Source organism: Phalacrocorax aristotelis, chromosome Z (assembly GCF_949628215.1).
Source record: "Phalacrocorax aristotelis chromosome Z, bGulAri2.1, whole genome shotgun sequence".
Lineage (NCBI taxonomy): Eukaryota > Metazoa > Chordata > Aves > Suliformes > Phalacrocoracidae > Phalacrocorax > Phalacrocorax aristotelis.
Window position 1 is genome coordinate 54,342,138 of NC_134311.1, and position 26,435 is coordinate 54,368,572.

General features: G+C 43.8%; 1 protein-coding gene across 9 annotated transcripts in view; it reads left to right on the top strand.

Annotated features, from left to right (window-relative positions):
• The first annotated feature begins 1,604 nt into the window (after positions 1-1,604).
• ARHGEF28 (Rho guanine nucleotide exchange factor 28) overlaps positions 1,605-26,435 on the top strand; it is a 130,414-nt gene continuing 105,583 nt past the window's right edge. For 6 of the 9 annotated variants that reach the window (XM_075078226.1, XM_075078230.1, XM_075078228.1 and 3 more), the window contains exons 1-2: positions 1,605-2,273; positions 10,203-10,246. In XM_075078226.1, the coding sequence (XP_074934327.1) occupies positions 10,214-10,246 (33 nt within the window). In that variant the 5' untranslated portion in view covers positions 1,605-2,273; positions 10,203-10,213. The remainder of the gene's footprint in view (positions 2,274-10,202; positions 10,247-26,435) is intronic. The other 3 variants (XM_075078232.1, XM_075078234.1, XM_075078236.1) reach the window with 2 other exon arrangements.

Genomic DNA, 26,435 nt, shown 5'->3' on the forward strand with positions numbered 1-26,435 from the left:
TAACTCTTTCAATCAGGAAAACTTGGAATTGAAACCCTGAGGGTCTACAGCTGCTGCAGTTCCACTTATGCTTGTCTTCTGGGTAATATGCAGTTGGATAGCTTGCTGTATTCAGTGGTAAGTGCATATAGCAACTGAAGTACAGTAATCCTTATGTATGCTTCCAGTGAAGTATGCTGGGGCTGCATGTAGAGCAAAGGTGCTGTAAGATGGTTGCCAGCCACCCTTAACGTGGCTGCACCCCATCAACCCTTATGTCCTTTTTCCTTTCCTTTATTTTTCCTCTTTGCAAATGTAACTTTCCAAAGTCCTGATCGCACTGTAGCCAGCAGTGCAATCTCAGAGCTGGGAACTTGTTCTGACAAGTACGACACAGAAAGTCCCTGCTTCCTTGTACTCTGCGCAGATGTTTGTCCAAGTGACAAGCCACTCAAAGCAAACCAAGGAAAAGTTTCAAATTTTAAAGATGGACACACACCGTGTAGAGCCATGAAACTCTTCCTGAAGCACAAGGGATGTTGATGGGGTTTTACTGGCTTCTTTCTCTTGTTCAGCGAGCTACCTTCATGACCTGTGCTCTGCTGCAGCAGACTAATATACTTCCTTTTTAAAAGTGCTGGTGAAACTACAATGCATTTAGATGGGTGAGGGTAAGTGAATTAGAGGGGTTTAATTGTCTTAAGGACATCCGGTAAGAAGACAATAACGGCGAAGCTTGAATTCTTGATTATGAAATGTGAGTCAGGTTGTGATCTTGTGCTCTTAAGCAGGGGCTTTAAGTCTGTTTACTAGCTTGGCTACAGGTTTTCTGTTAGTTGACTGTGCAACACGTAAATCTTTGAATATCAGCTAAGGAAAATGTCAGTCTAAGTTGTGTTGCTGTTTCCTATGTACAGTTTTTTTAAACTATCAACACAGGTTATTAATGTTAATTATTCTCTTTGTATGTGGTTTTCAGTTTAAAAGTCATGACCTGCAAGTATCCTTGTTGGTATGGGAAAAGAGTACAGGATGGAAAAGAGGTACGACAACAGAACACGCTTTCATCTCAGATAATACTCCTGGAGACCTTGGATAATAGTTCTTACTATTGGCTTAGTTAATTTTAAAATGGTAGCATTGCTTGATAAACTAATACTTAGACCCTACTTAAGCTCTATAGGACTAAACAGGTCCAGCTCTCTTCCTCCGATTACCTCTGTTTCACAGATATTTGGGATACTAAGGAAATGTACACTTCCACAGCATTTGTGCCACTGCTTCACAGGAACGCATTCATGTATTGCTTACAGTGCTTGGGTAAACTTTTTTCATCCCCACAGCATTGTGCAAAAATGCTGCTGTTGCAAAGAAAGTATGCCGTCCATCTACAGCTGACAGGCCATGAATTAAGTTACACTGCAGCGAGAGGGAGCTGCTCCCAACCTGGTACTCAACGCCACATTTTCAGTACTCTACCGTCCTTAGGAGTGAAACAGCTTATCGGAATAGGTTTAGGGAGTCGACGCTGTAAGGCGATTTTAAGAACAGCTGAAGTTGTATGTTGCGTAGTTGTAGCAGCTGAAAGCCGAAATACGGCGTGGTCTGTGCGGATCAAAGTACTATGCCGCGTGAAACACGCCGGGAGCGACTGGGCAGCAGCGTGACCGCCCAGCCCCTGGCGTGGGCAGCGCCCGCGGGGTGCTGCGGGCTCCGAGACCGCGGCCGGGCGGGCGCGGGACGGAGCGGAGGGCTGCGGCTGCCGTGCGGGGTGCCGCGGGATGTGCCTGGGCCCGCCCGCCTCCCGGCGGGCCCGCACCCTGCCGCCTGCAGCCGCGCTCCGGCCGGGAGAGGGCAGCGCTCCCCTCCGAAAGGTGCCGGGGGCCGGTGCTCCCCCTCCCGGGGCCAGGGCGCCGTCGGGGCCGCGCAAAGTTCCCCGCGAGCGGGTCCCGCCTTCCCGCCCGCCCCATCGAGCAGAGCGCGGCTACCGCTGCCGGTGGGGCGGGCTGCCGCCCGCCGCTGCCTCGTCTCCGGCGGGGACAGGCCGCCTCGGGGCAGCTCCCCGGGCGCCGGGCGCCGGGCACCGGCCCGCTCCCCGGCCACGGGCCGTCGCAGCAGCGCGGCCTCCCTCCCTCGCCCCGCGGGCTGCCGGGCCCCAGGGGCGGCGCATCGGCGGGGCCGGGCGCGCCCCGCCGGACTCCCGCAGGCGCGGCCCCGGTGGCGGCTCGGCAGCGCCGCCTCCTTCCCCGGCAGCGCGGGCGGCGGCGGAGCCCCAGCCGGGACGCCCCGCGTAGGTAAGGCGGCCGCGGCCCTCGGGGCGGAGCGGGGGAGTCCGGAGTCCGCACCGCCGCACCTGCCGCACGGCAGCCCCCGGCCCCGCGGCGCGGGTGGGCGTCGGGGCGGCTGCGCTGGGCTGGTCTGGTCTGGTCTGGGGGCGGGGGGCTGCCCTCTCCCTTCTGCGGGGCGAGGCGGGAAGCCCCGGGCAGCTCCGGCGGCGTCCCCGTCCCGCCGGCTCAGACGCGGTCCTGGCGCCGCCGTGCGCCCGGGCGTGTCTGGGAAAAACGTTCCCCGTGTCCGGGAAAAACGTTCCCCGTGGGCTCTCGGTTGAAGTCCGAAATCCCAAAAGTGGGGAGGGGGAGGATTTTTTTTTTTCCTTCCACATAGGTGGTTTTTTTCTCTTGTTTGTTCATTTTTTTTGCCCTAAAAGCCGCTTGTGCTTTTTTCACTTCTTGTCCCTAAGTGGACAAGATACTGGGTATCTGTGCTTACCTTTCTCAGCTGGAGCGAAAGGAGTTTTTAACTTACTGTATCTTCTTTAACAACCGAAAAATAGAAAGGAAATGAAAACTTTTCTAACGGTGGAATTCTGAGAGACAGCTTTCAAAGTAGTTCTTGGTAGCGTTTTGTTGGGACGCTGGTGTGTGCAGCTTAGAGTTGTGCAAGTTTTCAACCTGCACAATGATTCTCATACAGAAAAAGGGCTCTAAAATCCTTCTTCATTTTTATGGGCTTACTCGTGCCTGTGTATTTGGTCACATACAAGAATGGAGGTAGTTCTTCTGATAAGTCATTATAGGGTACACGAATGCGGTGGAAAGCCTAACAGAGAGCACAAGTTTTTTCTTTTGTAGAGGTAGTTTGCTCTCTACCACGCTTTGTGGAAGTAGGATTTCAGGAGGCGTTTGAGTAAGAGGGTTTTTTCCACATAGGTGAAAAATGAACTCTGTTCTGTGACTTCGGTATGAAAGATCAGCAGCAAAGAAAGTGATCGTGTAGATGTATCTTGGTCTACCAGGAAATTTATTTGGCCTTGTCAGTTGACTTGTAAATTAGACATTTCTGCCAACATTTTGTTATGTAATATCAGGGAGGAGTATTCCTTTTCTTGATCTGAAACTGCTGCTGCTGCTCGGGAGAAGTTCCCATTGTCTCCCCCGAGAATAGCTTCTTTGTGGAGCCGTTTCAGAGGGGTTTGGTGTGCGAAATGGTCCAACATTCTTTTGATCTGAATAACATGTTGAACGAGAATTTGCACCAGGATATTGGAAGGATAGCCTATGACTAATGTAGTGACTCAGAAGATCCAGTTCCCATTTTTGGGTTTGCCAGCCAAAAGCCTGCATGGCCACACTTCAGTCAGTCGGCACCTGTGCGTACTGATTTCCTGTTTATAGATGGTGGGGATACGGTAATCTCAGGGCAGGAACATACATTCTCTGTGCCTTCTACAAATAAGTCTTCTAGATTCTAAGGTGCTACCTAGAAGAGCAAGCAGAATTTGCATCACCATGTCTGGTTGTGCCCAAGAGTTGAAGCTACAGAGGTCTTTGTTTGCACTGGGTGTTTTCATACTTTTTGACTGGAGCACTCTTTTTTTTTTTATCTTCTGTGTTAGCTTGACTATCACTACATCCGTAGCATCTTCTCACCCCCTGTCCCAGGAGTGTTTTTGGAACTTTCCTCAATGTTGTCTGCTGAAATTCTTAAAAAAATACACAATTTTCAAAAGTTTACAGATTCTCCTACTGACTAGTTAAGCTGTGTGAGTTGTGTCTTTCAGGCTCAGCATCATTAAGACAAGCAGGTACCACTAAACTACCTTACTAATTAGAAGAGGGCTGTGAGGTGGAATAGTCGCCCTTCTCAGTGGAAGCTGCTTCTGTGACTATCAGAATTAAATATAACAACTTTTGGTATCAAAAGTTTGTCTCTTGCTGTGCTCTTTCTTTGTTGTGCTGTTCTAACTGTTCATGGAGGTGGGATGCAAATTACTAGAGTGTTATTAAAGACACAGTATATCTGCTAACTTTGTTTGCTAGTTACAGCAGTTCGGTGGATGCCCACGCCTGCGTGATGATGAAGCATCACAGATAGCATTGGAGCATGCATTTGAATGCATTTGTAGAAACAGCCGTTTCTGGTCCACTTCTTTGCTTCCTTGTCAGTAAACTGTACGACTGTACTGTATGAACTCTTCAAAAGAGTTTGCTCTTGCTCATGTCTCATGGCTTCACAGTGCCCAAACTATGGAGCAGTAAATTCTAAAAGCCATTAAAAAATTCATTATTAAAAAGCTACTATCTCTGTCAAAATGGGCATTAAAAGGAGTAAGCTAGATGAGACAGGTGTCCAGAAATAGTATCAAACAGATTTTATTTTGTTTTAGTGGTCTTACCTATATACTTGGTTTTATTTGTGTCTTTCTGTATTGTATAACCCATGTTTCACATTTCTAAGATTTCTGAAATCTAGAGCCCCATTTTATTTTTAGTTGAAATGATAATGCTACATTAAGAATGTTAATACAGGAATGCCTAAAAAATACATTTTGCCAACCTCAGGAGCAGGCGTCTGCCTAACAGGCATTTTTCTAGAGTTGTTTTTGTGTTTTAAAATCCAAATCTATTTTTAAAAGGCTAAAAATGTGACCCTTTTTGGACACTCTTTAAATATTTTCCCTGCTAAGGAGCACAGAGTGGCTGTGGCTTCAACAAATTAAAGAAATACAATAGCCATGAATGGATTGATGGTTTTTGGAGGAAGATTTAGGTCTCTTTTTGTCTCAAATTGTTGAAAAGAGAGCTCTTTTAAAAGGTGTCTAGCTACATTTCTTCTGTTCACTTGCTTCAAGACCAACTAATGTGTGGTGTAGTAATCAACACTAGTGCAAGCCACTTCATTATAAATTTAATAGGGAAGGGTTCATTTTACCTCTTAGTCTGAATGCTGTTAGATGGTGGTAAACAAATGTGCTTGTGAAGCTGCTGGCTGAGAGTTTTGCTTTGTCCTCTCGCAATCCTCCATGCTCTAGACGTTCAGCAGAGCCAAGTGTAAAAATGAAAAATCATGTCAAAAACATTGGCTGTAAAGGTGTAAAACTCTGATTTTGGGAATGTGGTATTTATTATGTGTCTGTTTTCAGCTTGCTACTTTCTTCTTTTAATTTAATTCTTCCCAGGTCTTTCAATCCTGTCCAGAGCAAAGATCTGCATGTAAAAGAACATTCTGTACCGTGTTAGACCTGATCACTGTACAGCACGGTTCCTGGTGCTTGGGAAGCTGTGAGCAAGCCGTTATGTATACACACGTAACATAACTCAGATGGAATCTGTAAACTCAAAACTACTGTTTGGTTCAGTTGCTGTGCTTGTTGAGAGGAAGCAGTGGGATGAACATTATTTAATGGAAACTGGCTGGTCTGTGAGCACTATATTGGAATCTCACTGGTTTTGAAGAGTATTAAGATCTGAGAAGTATAAACACAGTATGTACAATGACTCGTTATCCATCTTTATGTCCTGTGGGTTGATGTAGCATCTACCTCTTACAGACTATTGCATGGTAAAAAATAATAAGACAGTGATAATGGTGATGTGTAACATGGTCATCCAGTGGTAGAGAGCTTGGCAGAAAAACCTCTTAATGTGCCTGTTGCGCTAGACTTTTACAAGGCACAAGACATTTTGCTTAGACAAAGATGTTAGGTTTTAAAGCATCACAGATGATGCTCCGGGGGTTCCCGCCTACCTTCCAGTGGCTTCTGGGTTGGACGCACCCTTGCTTTCCTGTTGCTCCAGTTAATCAGAAATAAAGATTTAATATGCTTGTCTTGATGGTGGTAATAAGATTGTAATTCTTAGTGTTTTATAGACATGAGTTTCAATGTGACCATCACCAAGAAGAAATATAATTAAAACCAGAAGAATTTAATTCCCAGGCACCTGTGGAACATCATTGGGGGTTTATTTACATAACTTGACAGTTTCAACATTCAGTCAGTTGCTTTACAATTTATGAAACAGCAGTAGTGGCCTGTGGCACAGAGGTGCGGAATTATGGCCTACAAGGACAATATAGGGAACAGGGTCTAAAGACCTCGTGTTTTCTTATCTTTTTATTGATACATGGAAGAGAAGTATGAAATACATGTTTTATACCACTGCTTATACTTTGCAGCTGTTTGCAAGGCTTGCATGAACTGTGGTCTGGTGCTGCTTAATGAGACTTGGAGGATCGTTATGGCAGCAGTGGAGCCCTGAGTTAAGTGAAGTTCATACAAGCGACTGCTGAATTACAGAGCAGCATCAAAGCCAGAGTCCTGTCTTCATCTTCTGTGTGTCTTTCTCCCACAGTTACATGCTTTATTTACAGGGAAGAAGAGAAAGTCAAGTTGTGAGTTGTAAGCCAGGTTGCTGTAGGATCAGGAAGTGTCCTTTTGTCTTTAGGAAAATGCTAATGATACACAGTAGGTGCTAGGACACCCAAATAGTAGTCACAGTGTTAGCTGAGGGGTCACCTTGTCAACCAGCAGAAATGCCTTTCTGCTGAGATTTAGATAATGCTTTCCCTTATCTAATTTCTTTGGTGTGTACAGAGTAAAAAAGTTTGATAAGTGACATCTTTTCCATTAAAATGCAGTTAAGTCAATACCTAATGCTTTTTTTTTCCATTGGTTTATTTCCTTGTTGTGGTCCTTCTAACATGTCTTGATAATTGGGGAAACCATGCTATAAAATGCTAAAATTTATAATGTTGAAAGAAACTGGATATATGAAAGTCCCATAATTGGCAATCAATAAATAAAATGTCAGATGAGAAAAAGTGTTGGAAGGATTATTGAAATGTCTTGCATCTTTGATAAAACCCAAAATACTTGTTGGTGTTCATCTCAATAACTTGAGCTGGTCAGGAGACTGGCAGTAGCACACTAGGTTAAAGGGAAGATTGTGGATTGAAAAAAAAAATTAAATAGAATTGTTTTCAAGATTAGTTGTTCTTTTTTGTATATTTACTTCTACTTGACTGAAACGTATACTGCAAGCCTCTCCAGTTTGCAGCACATCACAGTAAATGCTTCCATTAAATTTACTGCTAAAGTGGATGCTGAAAAGGTTTTTTTTTTTTTTGTGTATAGATGAATCGGGCTACTGCTGCCCTTGGTGTAAGCTCAATAGTTGTGGGCAATGCCTGAAACTGAACCTGTTTGTTGGTTAGATGCCCATCCTGCTGATTTCTGTGTCAGAGGCACAGGTGTCAGAGATCAGGTGTTGCTGTGTGAAATGATGTGTATCCATGAAGTCATGTAGCTCGACCCTCCCCTTGCTGTGTGGAGTAGGGCTGCACCTCAGCACCTGAGAGTGGTTGTCTGTGTGGCACCTCTTGGGCACTGGGGACCTTGCATTTTGGGGAGCTAAGCAGCTCTTTGCCATACAGAAGAGGTGGGTGGTAGCATGCATGTGATAGTGTTTCCGTCAGTCCCTCGCTCTGAAATGGAGGTTGCACAAGAGCTGGTCCGTAGCTGGAGCTGAGTATTTCCTCCCTACGTGCATCCTCTTCTTCTTCCTGCCCCTCCCAGCCACTTCCAGCAGCCAAGCTGAGTTACTGTAAGCCCGAGATAGAGGAAAGACGTGACCTATTTGTGTAAAACTTTTTTCTAAATAACCAGCACTTGTGAGAGTGTGAGAAAAGCAGAAGAGGTCACTTAGTGCTGTGCTTTGACAATTATTGGTTCTTCTGCAGGAGCAAAAAGCGTGCCATTAGATACACCTTTGTATCCAGGAAACACCATTATAAGCTGATTTGTCAGGGGAGGTCACGTCGAAAGTACCGAGCGTATTTCAGCATGGTTCTAATCAGTGTATGAAAAACATTGATTGCTTTAGGTGAGCTAAGTCTCCAGGTTATTTATCCACTCAGGATCCATATGGAGCTAGGTACGTAGTGTTCCCAAATGTACAAGCTCCCACGGGATTCACAGTGTGACACAAGCAAAGGGTGAAGAGAACTGAAGTTGGGATGGCATCATCTCTCCAGTGAGTTGTGTTTGTGTTATCCAATGCAAAAGAAGTTTATTATACTGGTGGTGCAACGTTTATCCCCCAAAGCAAGAGCTAAATTATGCCTTCTTGTGCACACTTGCCGTAGAATAGGTACACTAGACTGGATTATCCTCGCAGAGGAGGATGTTGAGGTATGTCTCTTGAGGCTCTGGAGGTCAAGATAGTCATATGACAGAAGTAACCCAGAGTAGGTCTTATTTTGTTGGCATGGCATAGGGATTTGAATGTGCTCATATTTTCCTGCAGAGGGGACAGTGGAGTTTAGTTTGGATGTGTTCCTTTAAAGAGGGAGAAACATTGCAGGTGAAGGGATTTTATACAACAGAATAGAGCACTGGTGTGAAACAGCTGGCTGGCATGTCTCATTTCAGCCAACCATGAAGTGATGCCCTGTATATACACAATCTGTGTGTGGCAGTAATTGAGAGTTGGTGACAGGCCTGAGATAAAAGTTAATGTGCTTCATCTGTTCTGTAAGGTGATGCTTGTGAAAAGCTCCACCTTCAAATACTCCTTGTGGAATTAATGTTATCGTTTCTTAATTTCTTGTGTAATCTTGTTTTTTTCTGTACAAACAGCACTGCGCTGCCCATGCTCCTGCTCTTAAGGGTGGGTTCAAGATGCCGTTTCTGGAAGCTGCAGAGCTTTGTATCTGTCTGTCAAAGTGAGATGCCTTGGAGTCAGCTGTGGGATACCTCCTCCCTCTACAGACAATAAGAAACTCCTCTGTCTGAGTCTTGCTGTTGACTAGGCTGGCTGGATTAGTGTTTACCTTGATACCCTTTTCTTCAGTATGAAAGGTGGTGGTTTTTTTGGCTGAACATTTGTGGCCAGTGATTTTGTAAAGGGTTTTTCCTTCTGTTTTAAAATTATACTGAAGTCAAATGGCAAGAATGTAGGTACTTGTGAGTGTGTATGGATTGATGGGTAACAGGAGATAACTATTAACATAGTCATGGTTTAAAAGAAGTGTGCGCTGGGGTGGTGGGTGGCTGGTTTTTTGTTTTGATTGAAACTGTGCATGTAAGTTCTGCAGTTTGTAGGCAGGGAACTTCTCAAATCCTATCTGACTCATAGCAGGCTGTACCTATGCATTAACAAGCAACGAGCTGCACAACTGTGTTGTTCTTGGAAACTGTTCAGCTGTAAAAACAAGGCCACATGTGAGCTGAGACAGCCTCCTCCTAAGACAAACTCTCTTCCCGTAGCCTGTTTCAGCAAGTAGAAGATGGCTTGTGTGTAGTTGTTTAGCCCCCCTTGCTGTTTTAAAGATGTGGAGTTGCTTCTGGTACGCGTTCTCATTTGACAGGAATATTATTTTTAGGGTATGAATTTTGAAGATGTAGTCAGTTTCAAATATAGAAGTCAAGGTTGCTATGATAACTGTAATTGTAGTAATTCCAGTGATTGCTTTTATCAGTAGCTTGCTCTTTAGGTTAGTTAAGGTGAATTGCCTTCGGGATACCTTCTATGAAGTTGCTGAAAGAACAGCACCAGACACTTGGAATGTTGGTGTGGAGGAAAAGTTGCTGCAACTACATCTTGAGCTCAGGTTCCACTTTTTGCGTGTAGAAATAAGAAATGCTGCAATTCCCACTATTTCATTTGCTGCAACTACACAGCTGGGCTCAGCCTGACCTGTTTTGTTTACTGTGTCTATGGTGTGAAAAGCACACAGCTTGTTAACCAGCCACCCCTCCTCCAGCCTTACACAGGCATAATTACACCAGCGTTTCCTCATTCTGGGGAAATTTAGGGCAACTGAATAGCTGATAAGTTTAATATCCTTTTTTTCCCCCTAATTCTGGAAAATGTCAACTTAGTTTGCAGACATTACACTCCTGATGGGTGTGTAATAATTCCATTGATTTATTCTGTTTCTAGATGCTGTGACGATGGAGTTGAGCTGCGCTGAAGTACCTCTTTATGTAAGTTCTACAACATCAGGTTTCTGCTGGGAGAGTCCCTTTCTTTTGGATAACAGCTCATTCAAAAGCAGGGTGAATGAAACCAAAAACCATTCTCTGCTTGTCTGAGACCGCAGGCTGTTGAATGTTGCTGTCTGATACAGGCTTGTATGGGGATGATGGTTTTCAGTACTATGGCTCAGTTCTCTGAAGTAAGTTTAAAATTATTTCCCTTTTATGATCATGATTTTCTCCTCCTTCAGTAGTCTCAATTGCAGTTTTCAAAAGCAGAGTTACTGCCTGTGAAGACACCACTCACTCTTTCTTTCCCACAATTTATGGCTGTTTTTTGCTTATAAAATTCCAAATTGCCATTCTCTCCACTTCCTCAAATCACAAAATTGTATGTTATGTCAAAAAATGAGTAAGTTGAAGTTTGTAATAAAATGGAATTTTTAATGCAAAACCTGAAGTGATTACTTAGAATAGGTGAACTCCAGAGTTCAAAAACAGGTAGTAACAGGAGTAAGGACATGCGTTAGGTAAACTTAATTTAGTTGGTGCCTTCATTGGGATGTAAGTATGAGATTGAAACTTGGGTAGCCTGGCCATTATCATTAATAAACCATGGTTGTCTTTTTTGGCTGCCGTGGTTTGCAATGAGAATGGTAATAGCAGCGGTACATGAATGTCTAGGAGAGTAGTGGGAGGGCACTGAGTGGTTTTCTGAAGGATTGTAAAAGGTGAAAGAAAGACAGAAACAAAACAATTATGTTCTTGTTGTGATAAGATGGGGATGGAAATGGAGGAGTACAGGTGTCCTGGAGTACTGAAGAAACATAGCTAATGCACCAGCATCATGAGTTTTCATTGTATTTGTCAGCTTGGGAATGGGAACCTCAGGCTCACAGAAATTAGATGCAATAACTTTAAAGGCAGTGGGATGGAGGGATTTGTGAGGCCTGCTCATGTGATGTTGGCTGTGTGGTGCAAGGTTTTAAAAACATATTTGACAGAAAGTATAGTCAAAGACAGGTTGCTAATGGATAAAATTCAACATGGTTTTATCAGAGATGGCTGTGTCAGACTGATTATCTCCCTACAATAAGGTAACTGACCACTTACAGAAGAGCAGTGCAAATGGGCTTAATCCAAGTTATTGAAAATGAAACATTTTATACTGTGCCTCACAGGAGATTCTTGTGGAAGATAAAGAAGGTGGAGATTAATATAAAGAGATAAGGATATATGGATACTGCAGGAACAGTTATTAGGGTAGAGAGAAAGATATTACAAGTGATACTCCTTAAGGATCATACTTAAGGCCAGTTTTGCTTAATATATTATTACCATGAGAGCCAGATGTAGGCTTGTGAAAGCTGTATAAATCTGTGGACATCATAATATTGGGAGATGTTGGTTAGTACTGAGGGGAATTCAGTTATTATGTGGGAAGATTGGATTTTCCCACCTTTTGTTTACTCCAGTTAATAAGAACATGGTACAAAGCCGTGCATTTGGGGGCTAATAGTGATACACCTCGTATGAACTAGGGACTTATCAGGTAGATGCAGAGAGGGCTTGAGGTGTATTAGTCACTTGTAGAGTGATGGATGTGAGAACATGATTTTAGTTGAGAACATTTGCCTTAAGCTTTGCACAAGCGAGAGCCTGTACCAGACCTGAGCTTTAGTAACTTGCTTGTTGTGGTCCTGGGCTTTGGTAACTTGCTAGGTATGGTCTGCAGCCTCTCACCAGCCCAGGCGGGTAAATCCCAGAGGGGTCTCCTAACTCGCTAGAAACCCAATGAGAGTGGTTTGGGTTGCTGTTAGGCGGTCGTCAACTTGTTTTTCTGTGTGGGGAGCAGGTGGAGATGGTGTCTTTCCTCTGAGTCCTCAGTGTCCTACCAAGCCTGAGGATAGTGGTGAAACATGGACTTCCAGAGACTTGCAGTGGGAGCACCTGGGAACTACAGTTCCCACTAGGACTGTAGTTATTTTTTAACAGCCTCCTGTATTTTGTGTAGGTGAGTGTGTGTGTGTGTGTGTGTGTATGCGGGAACAAGGGTATGTAAAGCTTTCAGGGCTTCGGCATGGAATAGGAAGGGGCTATGTGAACACCCTAAGGTGACTGAGAAAGATTCAAGGTTGTCTTTCAACCCCCATCTAAAACTTTGGGAGGTCTTGGCAGACCTTACACTGATCATCTGAGGTTGATGTATTTGCTCTGGTGAGTTAGTGTCTGAAAGCATTGCAGCTTCACAATCTTTCCCATCACAATATTGTTCCTGATAGGAGTACTTCTCAGTCTGGGAAGATCAAAGAGGCCTGTCCATCTTGAAAAAACCCTTGAGTCAAGGCATTTATTTTCTTAGTTGGGTCCAAATACTTCATCAGTTCTGGAAAGTCCTTCTAATGGCTCCTGCTTTATTTGCACGACTTTGCTGGAGAACACAATCAAATCAGGATTTAAATTAGACATGAAAGTCCCTTCTGGTTGTGCAGTTCCTTAGACAGTTTTCATTAACATTTCTTTGGCTAGCTGAGCTTGTCTAAAATCTGTTGAATCTTTATCCAAAAGCAGGGATAGAGAAAACATCTCTTGGGAAGACTGAGGGAACATGACAAATATTTGCACTGCACTGAATTCAGGTATTTCTCTGGTGTGTTCCAGTCCCTTTTAAAGGGCACAGTGGAACTACAGAAGACCATATCATGGCAATTGCATACTGTTCGCTTGAAACTTTAAAAATGTCAGCATATGGTTATAACACATTATTTTCTGTAGGAAAAGTGGAAGTGGTCAAAAGGTAGGAAATAACCCCTTCTTTCCAGCCTCTGTGAAAGCATGGGTTTTTGTTCTCTGAGAGAAAGAGAGATCTACTGTGTGCTGGGTCCAAAATTAGGGTGCTTTTCACACTGTATGTAAACATGCTTAGCATCTGTATCAAGTGGATTTAACAATCTGCTTTACTCCAAGAATGTCTACCTGAGAGGCCTGTTCTTCATGACAAATTATTGGAGAATAACTGCAGTTCTGTGTTTATGACGCACGTTTTTAAAGATTATGCAAGGCACTTTGTTGACTTGCTGTATGCGAGCAGTTCTTACACAGCTGGAGGATGCATTCGTACAGTGCTGGCACTTCAAACTGTCACACTTTGTCAGTACCGAATTTCTTTGCAAATATAAAATTGTGTGTAAACTGGTCAGCCAAGTGACGACTGCTTCTTTTTTGTTACATAAGAGGGAGTGCATTCAGAAAGCTCAAGGACCTTGCTGGATTAGATAGGTTTTGTGAAATACAGTTTAAAAATACTCCATGGAATTACTCCGTTTCAGAAATGCATTATTTTGATACACTTCTCTTTATATGTTATTTTTATGACAGCAATATGATTAAAATCTAATTACAACACACATAAATGTCATATTTAAAAATTAAATGGTAATGAAGCAGAAAATTAAATATTTGAAGCACATGCTTTTCAGCTAATTTGAGGAGCCTGTTTCCGTCTTCTGGACAGCAAAATACTGTTAACCACATCATAAAATTACTCCTTATAAGCCAGTCTAATTTTCAGGATTGACTAGCCAAGGATTAACTGAAACATCATACATGTCTGTTTTTTTCAATGCTATTGATACATCTTTTAAGTAAGTAGAACTTAAATTTAAATAGCTTTTGCCCTTCTAAATTATGTTTTTTTTAACAGGTACAAAGAAAATTATATTTAACCAATTCTTTCTGTAAGGAGAGCAGCAAGATGACTCTTCATTTCCTAGTGTACTAAACACAGTATATGGAATAACATATGCTGACTTCAGGCAGCCACTGGTTTCTTTGTAGACAGAAAAAAGACAATCTGTGAAAGATAAAAACCAAAGTATTTGATGAAACAGTTTTCAGATATTAACAAATTTATGTATGACAGTTCTTCCTTGTATTGAAAGCAGTTTCTAGTGTGGAAAAAACAATCTCTCTCATGGAAAATCCTTCCTTCTTATTTAATGATAGGTGGCTAGTTTTTGTTTGGGTTTTTTTTTGTTTGCTTTAAAGAAATGTTATTGATCACCAACATTGCTCTTTGACATTGGCAAAGAAATATCTTGCTGCCATAGGTCAAACGTACCATGGGAGTAGTCAACTCTCAAGAGCAGAAAGTAAGTGATCTCAGAAGTTTGTAAATTATTCTCTGCTGAGAGCCTGAAGAATGTTTCCTGTGGGAGCAGCAGAGAGAAATAGGGATGCTGAGCCACAGAGGATATCCACAGCAGTTACCTGTAGACATCAGAGGGGCCTCATCTCCTAAGGAGATGATGCTGGAGGTTATGTGTCGATTCTGTCTTTCCAAAGGAGTATTTGGACATTAATTCTCTGGGCAGAGGCAGAAGCATGGGCTCCCAGCTTTGAGACTCCTGCAAAATAAAACGTCGGCTTAGTCCTGAACTGTACGTTGCTTACTATTCTCGAAATACGCTTTCCTAAGGTATCGCATGCTCCTGCCCACAGCCTCTGGGGTTGGCTAAAAGTGCTTGAAGTCAAAGCTTAATTAACTTCTCTTGTATTCTGCTACACTAAGACTCTACCTCTTAAGTGTCACTGCCGGTGTGTTCTTGTTTGGGGCTGGGTTTGTTTCTGACACTGTTAACAGCTTCTTTGGTGAAGCATAGGTGCCAAGGCAGTAGGGGTCCTTAGGTATTCACTGTTTAATACTGATGTACTGAAGTATTCCTACGAAAGGTGAGGGTTCAGCACGTTTTCCAGTTTTTGTCTGACTGAGTCGGGGAGGTCTGAGGGTTGGACATAGCACCAGGTTGCTCACCGCTGCAAAGCATCTGAGTGCCTGGAGACTCTCCCACCTTGGATAAGCTCAGCAATGGTCTTTGCCTGGGCTGCGTCTGCAGGGTGCTTAGTGCATGCTGGGCAATGTGATACTGGCTTAATGCTCTCTATTTTAGGAGCCTATGTTTTCCATCACTATAATAATGTCAGTGCCTGGTGGTCTTTGTAGTGCACCATTCCTCATGATGCTCTTTTGTAGTCAGGAGCTGTTGTTTAACCTCATTTACAAAGAAGTTCTGATGTGATGTAGGTGCAGCAACATGCCCAAAATGTAAGAAAGTGTGATGAAACACACTCCTATCCAGGTTTCTCAGATCCTGACCTAGGATGCTGGGATGGGTCAGCATGCTTCCTCTGTAACCTGTTTAGAAGTTAAATATGCCCGTATGGAGAACATTTTTGTGCGCAGGAGTTTGCTTTGCTTTGATGGTAAGTGGAAACTGCTTCTAATGCAGCTTGCTCATGGCATGTCCCATCAGGGGTGGTGCATCCCAAGGGATGCAGGTGCATCCCATCTCATTTATGGTTCCAAAGAAAGGAGTGCAGCTGCTTTAGATGGAGGCAGAGAGAGGGAGGTGCACTGAGTCTGCATTCGCAGCCATCTCCTCTTTGAGAATCAATGGGAGCCAGAGGAACCATGTTTTGCCCTTTGTCCCCTTGTCCTGCAGTGAAGTGGGAAGTACCGAGGCCAAGGGCTGTTCCCATGAGGGCTTGGAGCACTTGGGGCAGTGTGTCCTGAATTCATATGCTAGTTCATGTGCACATGCAAACATGGTCCCCATCCACACCAGCATTTCCCTTTACCATTGCACTGCCGGAGCTCAGCCTCGGTAGCAGCAAAGGAGGAGGACGAAGTACAGCCTGGTGTCATGGCTGGCTTTCCAGGTTGACTTGCTCTGCCCAAGTTGAGATGATGGTGTAGCTTCCCTGCTGCCTTCACTTTAGCTGCTGGCCCAGGAGGTTGACTGGAGTAGGAGTAGGAGTAGAAGTGCAAAATCGGAAATTAAATGCTGGTGTGGGCAAGACAGTCTGGCAGCTTTTTTATGACATGCAGTATATCTGTAGCCTATCCCTACAAAGGCATGTCTGTATTACAGCCTCAGTTAATGATCCTTTGGATCCATGCTGTTTTATTTCCTTCTGTCATTAAGTAACAATTTTGAAGTTCTTTTGATCTTTTGTTACTTTTTCAAAGGATGTACCCTCCCTCCAGGAGTTTTTGGGCAGACACCCGGGCTACAGCCAGGTTCATTAACATCTTCACTGTTTTCTTAATATGTGATCTTGTGGTTCCTCAGGGATGAGCTGGCATAATTCCCAGGGACCCAGTCAAAAACATGACTGCTTATTCACAGTCATGCTGGCTGTAGAAGGTATCTGAGTAAGGAACAGAGAGGAGAAAGTAAAATAAAGGACATATTTCATACCCAAGGGGTGGAGAAACAGCAGCAAATTCCTAGACTGATTTTTAAAGTTCTTCAAAGCAAAGCCTGCTCTACTGATGGACAATTTAACTACCTGGTTTTCCATGAGTGAGAAACATGGTGAAACAGAATTAATTCTAAAATGTTTTAGTTCACAAAAAATCTCATTTCATTATCCAGTAAAAGAAAGCATAAGCCAGTAGGCACTGTCCAAGGAATGAAACAAGGGAGCTCTGTCCAGCCAGCTGGGAGGGGCCATCCTGCCTTGCCCCATTGCTGGCTTTCATGCTCCCCCATTGAATTAGCCCTGGTACTGTTGTGCCATCTGCACACTTGACAGCAGTGGCATGGCAGGGGAAGAATAATTACAGAGTTTCATAATGGACATTTGCATAAACTACTTCCAGGCTAATTTCAGAATACACATGGCTGTTCTACAGCAGAGGAAACTAAAGACAAAAGTTTCAAATTAGGAGTCAAAGTCCTGATGAAGAGATCAGAAAGCAGAGGGTGCTAGAAAGTTCTATTTGAAAAAAGGATTTTAATGCATATCCAGGGATTGGATTAATTTAGTACTCCATCAGCAACTTCTAATTGTCTGGGCTGTTTCTACCTCAGAGGTGAGAGTTTTCCAAAGTGCTCTGTATTGGTTGATGTTGCTGCAGTTGATGGCAATGCTAAAGTGCACTGTGGTATTCACACAATCCTGAACACCTCTGAAATTTTCAGTTCTGCACTGAGACCCGTGCAAAAGGTGATGAAACAAACAGGGTTTTATTTGCAATCTAGCAATTTGTTCAGGAATAATTTAAGCACATCTGCTGGAAAATATTCAGAGGTCCATAGGCAGAGGGGCTCTGAAAACATTTGGTGAGACAGTTAAAAAGTTGTGAATCATCTTGTTTGGCAGGAAGAAAATCCAAATGTTTTTTCTAAAGTATGTTACTTGTATGGCTAGTTAGAGCTAGAGGGACAAATGAGCTGTAATTGTTACCTTCTTCAAAAATGCATGGGTTTCATGTGCATGAGAATTGGGAAACAGAATTAACAGAAATAATTCAACAATGTTATTCTGCTTTCTAAATGATTGAAGTGAAGTTCAAACCGATACACGATTTCAGGATGCCTTTGTATGATATGAGTAGGAATTGGTAGTAACACATATTGATCCCAATGTGAGTAGCTGATCACCTACCTGGCCAAGCTATGTGCCTTCCCAGTTCCTCTATGCTGAACTAAGACGTGTTGAGGTGGGAAGAGGGATGGAAAGGGATAGAGCATGGTGGGGTACAGCTTTTGGATTTTCTGCTTTTACCATGTGTTCAGTCTCTTCTAGCCAGCACTTCATGGAAAGAAGCCAGTGTTGTCCATTCTGTTCTTTCATGTTCTTTGCTGTTGCATATCCTGGGCCAGTCTGTGTGTTCAACCAGGCTGAAAACACTGTCTTGTTTAGATGGTGATTTCAAAACACAGGAGAGAAATGTGGTTTAAAATGTAAGTGTGTGTTGGGCATCCAGCAAGCATTTGCTATGCAGAGAGCTGTGTTCGCTGACCTGATCCAGTGCTCGCTGGAGTCATGAGTGTTTTGTTGTTGACCCCTGTGGGAGTCTGGTCAAGTCCATAGTGGGTGGCTTCCATGGAGGCACACAGAAGAGCGTGCACAGACTGGCCTGTGTTTGGATGCATAGCTGCTGCCAGAATGAGACTGAGGAAATACATGTGAAAGAATGGGGTCTATTTTAAAAAATATGAAGGAAAAGAGCAGGTACTTCAAAGCATGTCCATCAGCAGTCAGATAATTTTTTTGCTCCCATGGTGTATTATTTTTCCTCTATTTTTTTTTCCTGTTCAATCCTTGGATTGGGATTTTTCTGGGCAGGATCTTTATGCTTACATGTATTTAGGTAGTGTCTGCAACAGTAGAGCCCTGATGTCACATAGGACATGACAATAATAATTAATCTGATTTATATATTTTAAATCAAGTCATTTGAAATAGATAATTCCTGTTTTTTCATTAAGTTATATGTCATAATGGATGTTCATTTTCTATTAATATGCCTTATTACAGAGGTTTTCTGACCTGTGTACGTGAACAGCTCATTCCCAAGCTTCTTAATTCCTCTGTATGATTTTATGCACCAATATAAATTGTGTTGCCATTGACAGCAAAACACTGAATAATATTTTTAATGACAGACCACCAAGAATGTTAATACATGTTTTGGCTGTAATGCTTGAAAAGAATTTTTTTCCTTCTTCTTTTCCCTGTTTTTTCCCCACCCCTTCTTTCTGATAAAGGCGTCCAGGCTATTTTTATTTCTATCCAGCAGTTCCAGAATTAGAAGATATCCCATTCTCCACAAGTATTGACTACTCTGCCATATGAAACTTTGCCACTTAAAACTCTTTTCCACCTTACGTGTTATCACAGTTTGATGGTGCACTAAACACGGCTTTAAGACTGCTGGTGACATGGTAAAGAAAATAGTGGCCATGTGATGCAAAGTGCTGGTTTGCTATAAACTTGCTCTCTTGTTCAGATTGTTTAAAAACATTGGTAGATTAATTCTATACCGGTGGCCATATCAGGTACTGTCTCTTTTCCTGCTGCTGACATACAGCCGGCATAAAAAGCACATTGCCAGCATAAGTTTCGTATCGTATGCTCTCACTAATTCAACAAAAATGAGATTGTTTGCCCAGGTCTGGTGTGGGTCAGGTTATGTGGCTGGGTGCTGCTCATGGTGATGCGTCTTGCTGCCAGCTGTACCTTCAAATCAGAGATTAGCATTGCCAGCCTGTGCTGAGGAAGAAATTAGTGGATGCTTTCTTCTGTTCATCTTTATAATTTGCAGTCATTGGGGATTTCTCCCTCTTGGCTGAGTTCCTGCAGACACCTACTTGTGATTGTGTAAAGTGTCTGAGCTTCTGTGTGCGGCACTAGAATATATTTCTGAAATAGCTGGTTGTTCAAGTTATACAATATTTATATGCCTTTTGATCTTCCGTTACGAGTTAATCCCTTCAGTACCCTAGCTGTTCCTTTGCCCTACCATCACTATCATAGAATCACAGAATTGTTAAGGTTGGAAAAGACCCTTAAGATCATCGAGTGCAACCACTAACCTACCACTGCCAAGTCCACCACTAAACCATATCCTCAAGCACCATGTCAACCCTTCTTTTAAATACCTCCAGGGATGGAGACTCCACCACCTCCCTGGGCAGCCTGTTCCAGTGCCTGACCACTCTTTCAGTAAAGAAAATTTCCCTAATATCCAATCTAAACCTCCCCTGATGCAGCTTGAAGCCATTTCCTCTAGTTCTATTGCTAGTAACTTGGGAGAAGAGACCAACACCCACCTCACTACAACGTCCTTTCAGGTAGTTGAAGAGAGCAATAAGGTCTCCCCTCAGACTCCTCCAGACTAAACAACCCCAACTTCCTCAACCTCTCCTCATCAGACCTGCTCTCCTTCACTGGCTTTGTTGTCCTTCTGCGGACACGCTCCAGCAACTTGATGCCCCTCTTGTAGTAAGGGGGCCCAAAACTGAACCCAGTACTCAAGGTGCAGCCTCACCAGTGCCGAGTGCAGGGGCACGATCACTTCCCTGCTCCTGCTGGCCACACTATTCCTGGTACAAGCCAGGAGGCCATTGGCCTTCTTGGTCACCTGGGCACACTGCTGGCTCATGTTCAGCCGGCTGTCAGCCAACCCCCCAGGTCCTTCTCTGCTGGGCAGCTCTCCAGCCACTCTTCCCCAAGCCTGTAGCGTTGCATGGGGTTGTTGTGACCCAAGTGCAGGACCTGGCACTTGGCCTTGTTTAACCTCGTACAACTGGATTCAGCCCATTGATCCAGCCTGTCCAGGTCCCTCTGCAGAGGCTTCCTACCCTCAAGCAGATCAACACTCCTGCCCAGCTTGGTGTCACCTGCAGACTTACTGAGGGCACACTCAATCCCCTCATCCAGATGATTGATAAAGATATTAAACAAGACTGGCCCCAACACTGAGCCCTGGGGAACACCGCTCGTGACTGGCCACCAACTGGATTTGACTCCATTCACCACCACTATCTGGGCTCGGCCACCCAGCCAGTTTTTTACCCAGCGCAGAGTGCACTTGTCCAAGCTGTGAGCCGCCACCTTCTCTAGGAGAATGCTGTGGGCGACAGTGTCAAAGGCTTTACTAAAGTCCAGGTAGACAACATCCACAGCCTTTCTCTCATCCACTAGATGGGTCACCCTGTCATAGAAGGAGATCAGGCTGGTCAGGCAGCACCTGCCTTTCATGAACCCCTGCCAACTGGGCCTGATCCTCTGGTTGTCCTGCATGTGCCATGTAATGGCATTCAAGATGATCTGCTCCATGACCTTTCCTGGCACCAAGGTCAGGCTGACAGGCCTGTAGTTCCCCGCATCCTCCTTCCGACCCTTCTTGTAGAGGGGCGTCAGATTTGCTAGCTTCCAGTCATGTGGGACCTCCCCAGTTGACCAGGACTGCTGAAAAATGATGGAGAGTGGCTTGGTGAGCTCCTCTGCCAGCTCCTTCAGTATTCTCGGGTGGATCCCATCTGGCCCCATGGACTTGTGAACATCCAGGTGAAGGAGCAGGTCGGTGACTGCCACCTCTTCAACAGCTGGGACTTCATTCTGCATACTATCTCCATCTCCCAGCACAGGGGCCTGACAACCCTGAGGATGACCAGTCTGACTATTAAAGACTGAGGCAAAGAAAGCATTAAGTACCTCAGCCTTCTCCTCATCTTTCATGGGAAGTTTACCTTCTGCACCCAACAAAGGAGAGAGATTCTCCCTGGCCCTCCTTTTGTCACCGATATATTTATGAAAGCATTTTTTGTTATCTTTAATGGTAGCGGCCAGTTTAAGTTCCAGCTGGGCCTTCGCCTTCCTAATCTTTTCCCTTCATAACCTCACAGCATCCTTGTAGTCCTCCTGAGTCACCTGCCCCTTCTTCCAAAGGCAGTAAGCTCTCCTTTTTTTCCTGAGTTCCAGCCAAAGCTCACTATTCAGCCAAGCCGGTCTTCTCCCCCACCTGCTTGAATTCCTGCGCCTTTGAGACTTCCTTCCTGGACTACTTTGCCCTTCAGGACTGCCTGCCAAGGGACTCTCTTAACCAGACTCCTTAACAATCCAAAGGCTGCCCCTTCTGAAGTCCAGGGTAGCGGTTTTGCTGACCCTCTTCCTTACTTCTCCAAGAATCGAGAACTCTATCATGTCATGGCCGCTGAGCCCAAGACAGCCTCCAACCACCACATCACCCACCAAGTCTTCTCTGTTCGTAAACAGCAGGTCCAGCAGGGCACCTCCCCTAGTTGGCTCACTTACCAGCTGCATCAGGAAGTTATCTCCCACACACACTCCAGGAACCTCCAAGACTGCTTTCTCTCTGCTGTTTTCTATTTCCAGCAGATATCTGGTAAGTTGAAGTCTCCCACGAGAACAAGGGCTAGACTGTGAGACTTCAGCTATGTACAGCAGTACACCGGTGTAGCGTGAAAGCTTTACGTGACACCCACACCATAGCGTTATGCTTTTTTGACTGCCTCATTGCTGCATGCTGTGCTGTTTGTTTGTGGCCTAAAATTGAGCCAGGCTTCCCTTGAACCCTTGGTGAGCTATAAGCTCCTGCTATGTTTGTGCTTGACATCTTTTTGGGGATGGTGCTTTGCAGCAGTGTGAAAGCAGTGTGAGCTAGAAGAGCTGACAGAAGCTAAACAAAAAGCTGACTGAAAGGGTGCAACAATAGAAGCAGGACTGAGGAAAGCAACTTTTTGTGGTAAGATAAGAAAATAAGGACTTGGAAAGCATCTGGGCATATTGCACAAGCACTGAATGAAAAGCATCGGTGTGTCTCATAAGTGTTTATTTTTAAAGTGGGTAACATTAGAGACCACTTAGCAGTGCAGAGCAACATAGAGACTTGCAGACATATGTATGTCATTACCTGTTACTGTGATTCTTCTTTTTAGAGGAACTGTTTTTGTTTTTGCAGTAAATAAGCAGTATTTTAGATGCCTGCATTTTTAAAAAATTCTGTTGTATTCTGATTCCTTTTCCTTGGGCCAAATCTTGCAGTTCTCAACAAGAAACTAGTTTTCTACCTGTGTCTGTGAAGACAGCCTGTGTTGAGACTAGTGAGGAGGCAGAAGGTGCAGCTTATTTTGAGGCACCAGCTTTGGGAAAATGCCAGTGTATGCAATTTCAGAAACTCCCAATACAGCAGATGTACTTCAGTTTGTCACTGAGACAGGAGTATTGCAGTTAGCTTGACTGAAAACCCACAAGGTTTAAGGCTGATCTCCTGTTAAAACTCAACAAAATAAAACACAACCCTTCATTTCTCCTCATCTTCAAAACAAATAAAAAAATATCCAGCTCTGAAGTCCTCAACAGGCTAGAGCTCAGTGTGTGCATGAGAACAGTTGTACAGAAATGGAGGCTGTGCTGAATTATTTTGTGTGGCTTCTGGTGTGTTGCTGGCCATTTTGTATCACCCAGCTATTGTGTTATCATGGCCAAAGACTTTTTATAGGCCCTTAAAAAAGTTAGAATATGTACCAGCTGTGGAAGGTGGAAGAGGCCAGGCAGGGAATTGTTTGGGTGGAAGGAAGTTCCCAGTGCTCTGTGTTAGGTGACTGTGCAGAGGGTGCTCTCAGAATAGGGTGGACAAAACCTGTCTTTGAGGAATAACCTGGGCAGCGTTGATCCTGCCTTGAGGCAGGGGTGTCAGTTGACTTCTCAGGATGTCTTCCATCCTTCTTGTTCTTTTTTGCTTGGAGTGTACTTTTGTCATTGGCTTGGGTGTAACAATGGTTTCTTTTTTTCCACTTTATGTGGGCTACTTAGCAGTCACAAAGGTGGCAATAGCTTCTGCCAACACTTGTTTTTAGTTTTAAAAAGGCAGCACATCTGATCTGAAGTGATGAACTTGATATTTCATATCAAAAGAGAGCAGCTTATCAATCTTCATAAAGAAATTTCCCTGTTAGTGCTTTTGTCTTCAAGGTTGTGCTGGGACCTTGCTAGAAGCATCCTTCAGATTATATTCTGGGTCACAAGTGGTCACTGAACTCTCTTTTTCTAACTCTTGACAAGAACGGAGAGCTGCCTCAGCTGCTAGGCATCAGGCTTCCTTTGTGCTGTCTCACTCATAGCGAATGTAGGGGAGATGCTTCTTACTTGCAGCCAGAGGTGTCTGTGCAAATGCTTCCTCTGCGTTTCTCACAAAGCTGCCTGATGCTGAAGAAGTACCTACAAATTCTTGGTGCAGAAAGCTGATGTTGCTTGGAGAATCTGCTGTGGTGCGTTTCTCTCATGCAGGCAGTGTCTTGTATACAGGTGTGGAAGCTGAAGACTGTTGTTCTACCTGGTGAAAATGAGTGAGGTTCTTAGGGTGCTGGTGGAGTTTTGCAGTGTAAATCAGCAGAGGACCAGCTCTTCTCAAAGCAACTATATGTGCATATTTTATTTTTATTAAAAAACCTACGGGTAGGCTTTTGGGCAATGTGTAATACTAAATATGACCGTATTATCACATACCTTGTCTCCAGTCTGTACGTGGAATTATGCTTGTTCTGTTACCCTGGGTAGAAAAGAAATGAATTATACTCAGTTGCATCTTCTCCTAAGTCATTCAGTTGGGGAAACCCCCCTATTTTCATTTAAGATGTCATTGTCTATACAGTTAGAAAGGTAATGCTTATAGAGAAATGTCTAGCTTTTATCTCCTATTTTGTTTTTCAGTTTGTTACTCCTTTCCTTCCTTGGGTGTAGTTGCTGTTTCATTGTGTTTAGTCTTGAATCCCATTGCATTCCATTCAAATAGGGCACATGCCTTCTTAAACAAGACCATGACATTGTTTACTGCGATCTGTCGGCAAGAACTGTCTGGTGGACGTTATAAAAATATCACTGAGCATTAGAAAGGCATGTTTATAACTTTGTCCTTGTTATGATTTAAATATGGTTGTTTTGTGTTTATTTACAATTTTCCTACTGCTTTTTTAGCATTTTTTGTGAGGGATTGTTCGTAGTTGCAGCTAAGTTGGAGCAAAGGTCATTAAAACTGTATGGCTGCTCAGGGAAATATCTTGTCACTATTCTTATCTAAGCATAAGTAAAATATATTTAAACAATTCACCCTAAAATGTAAAGATTTTTTGAAGTGATTAATTTTAACAGTGAATAAATATTTATGTTAAATTATAGTGGCTAGTGGCAGCTTACATAGAGGAAAAAAGCCTCATTATTGCTAGCCATACTTCGGGGTTTGCATTTACTTTGAGAATGTTGGAACTTGAATTTTGGGAACAAAGAAGCCTTTTTGCCCTGGTACATAGATATTTTTCTTAGAAAATGTAATTACAAATGTCGGGTCTGGTTGTACCATTATATTTACAGATGATATCCTTGAAAACACTGGGTAAGACAGTTCTCAAGCTATTATGTTGCTTCTATAGTTTGGTAAAGACATTTTTAATATACTTTAGAATGAATTATTTTTATAGTAAAAGGCTGTTTGGAAAATAGATTTATCCAGGCTGTGTATGCAGGATAGGGGCAAATCATTTAAGTGTTGGCCGTTGTGGTGGCCTGCATCTAGAAGCCCACTAAAAGTCTTTTTGCATTGCACCGGTTTTGTTGGGGCAGGTTGCTGGTGAAGAAGATTGTGTTACCTAAATGAATTCAAAGTGGATGAAGCTTGGTTCAGTTTAAGGGCCAATTATTTATTAGGGCATGGGGTGAATTGTAGCAGAGCAGGGATCAAACACCCTGGAAGTGCCACGGTCACCCCTTCGGCCCATCCTGCCTGCCTGGATGCCACTATGCCCCAGCTGTGAGGGTTTGTTACCTCCCTTCCCCTCTTCTCCTTGTGGGAGCCTGCCCCTGTCCCTTGATGGGGTGCAGGAGAGGGTCAGAGTGCAGCTGGAGGTGGGAGCTCTTCTCCTGAGGCTGTGGGGACTCTGGTCTTTGCTGCTCCCTACCTAGGACATGGGGCTCGGGGGACCCTGCTGTGGCGTGCCTGACCTGGTCAGCTCTTAGAACCCTAGAGACCCCAAAGGAAAACATATGTCTGAAAAACCTGTTTGGTTACACTGAAAGAGTGCATAGACGTATAAATCCTGTTAAACACACAAACCTTCCTAATCTCCTCCTTGGTGCCAGTGCCAGGGCAGTGTTTTTGCTGGCAATAAAAGGTATGCTTTCCTTTGTGGATCTCAGAGAGGTCAAAGCTGCCAAATGCTTGCTCAGCCAGAGGTTTAACGCATTAGGTGGGTGTCTCTCTTAATGCCCCTGTAGCTGCAGCCTCCTCTCCCCAGTCCTCCTGTATGCTTTTTTGGTTTTTATTTCAAGGATTGCAATGATCATCTTGGTTCTCACTTAAATTGGTGGTAAAACTCCTCCTGGCTTCAGTGGACCGAGGATTTCTCCCATGTGCTTTTTGTTCTGTGCAATTTCTGGCATCTTTTTGCAGTTCAGAGATGTTGATGTGGCTGCCTGAATTTCTCTGCTGTTACGGGCGTGGATGGTGTGGAGGGATCTCCAGTTCCCATGTGTCCCTGTCGTCGTTCGGTAGAGTTTGAGCCACTCAGGTGTAATAAATAAGATAATGGCTAGCTGGTCTCAATAACTGCCCTTTGACTTTGAAGTTTTCTTCCTTACAAGTCCGTCAGAATCGGCACTGTGACCTTGAGGGCAAAGACCTTCCCCAGCATGTATCTGAGAAACCAGCTGTGACCAGGGACTGTGTTTATTTGCTGAGACGGTGAAGTGGCACAGCCTTCCCCTTGCTTTGATTAAATAGGAATTGAACTACCTGAGGCCCACATGGATCCTGAGAACCATGCTTAAGCATACCTACACATAGAAATGAACCTGTAACTCCTGTTACTTTTTTCCAAGTTCATGAAGC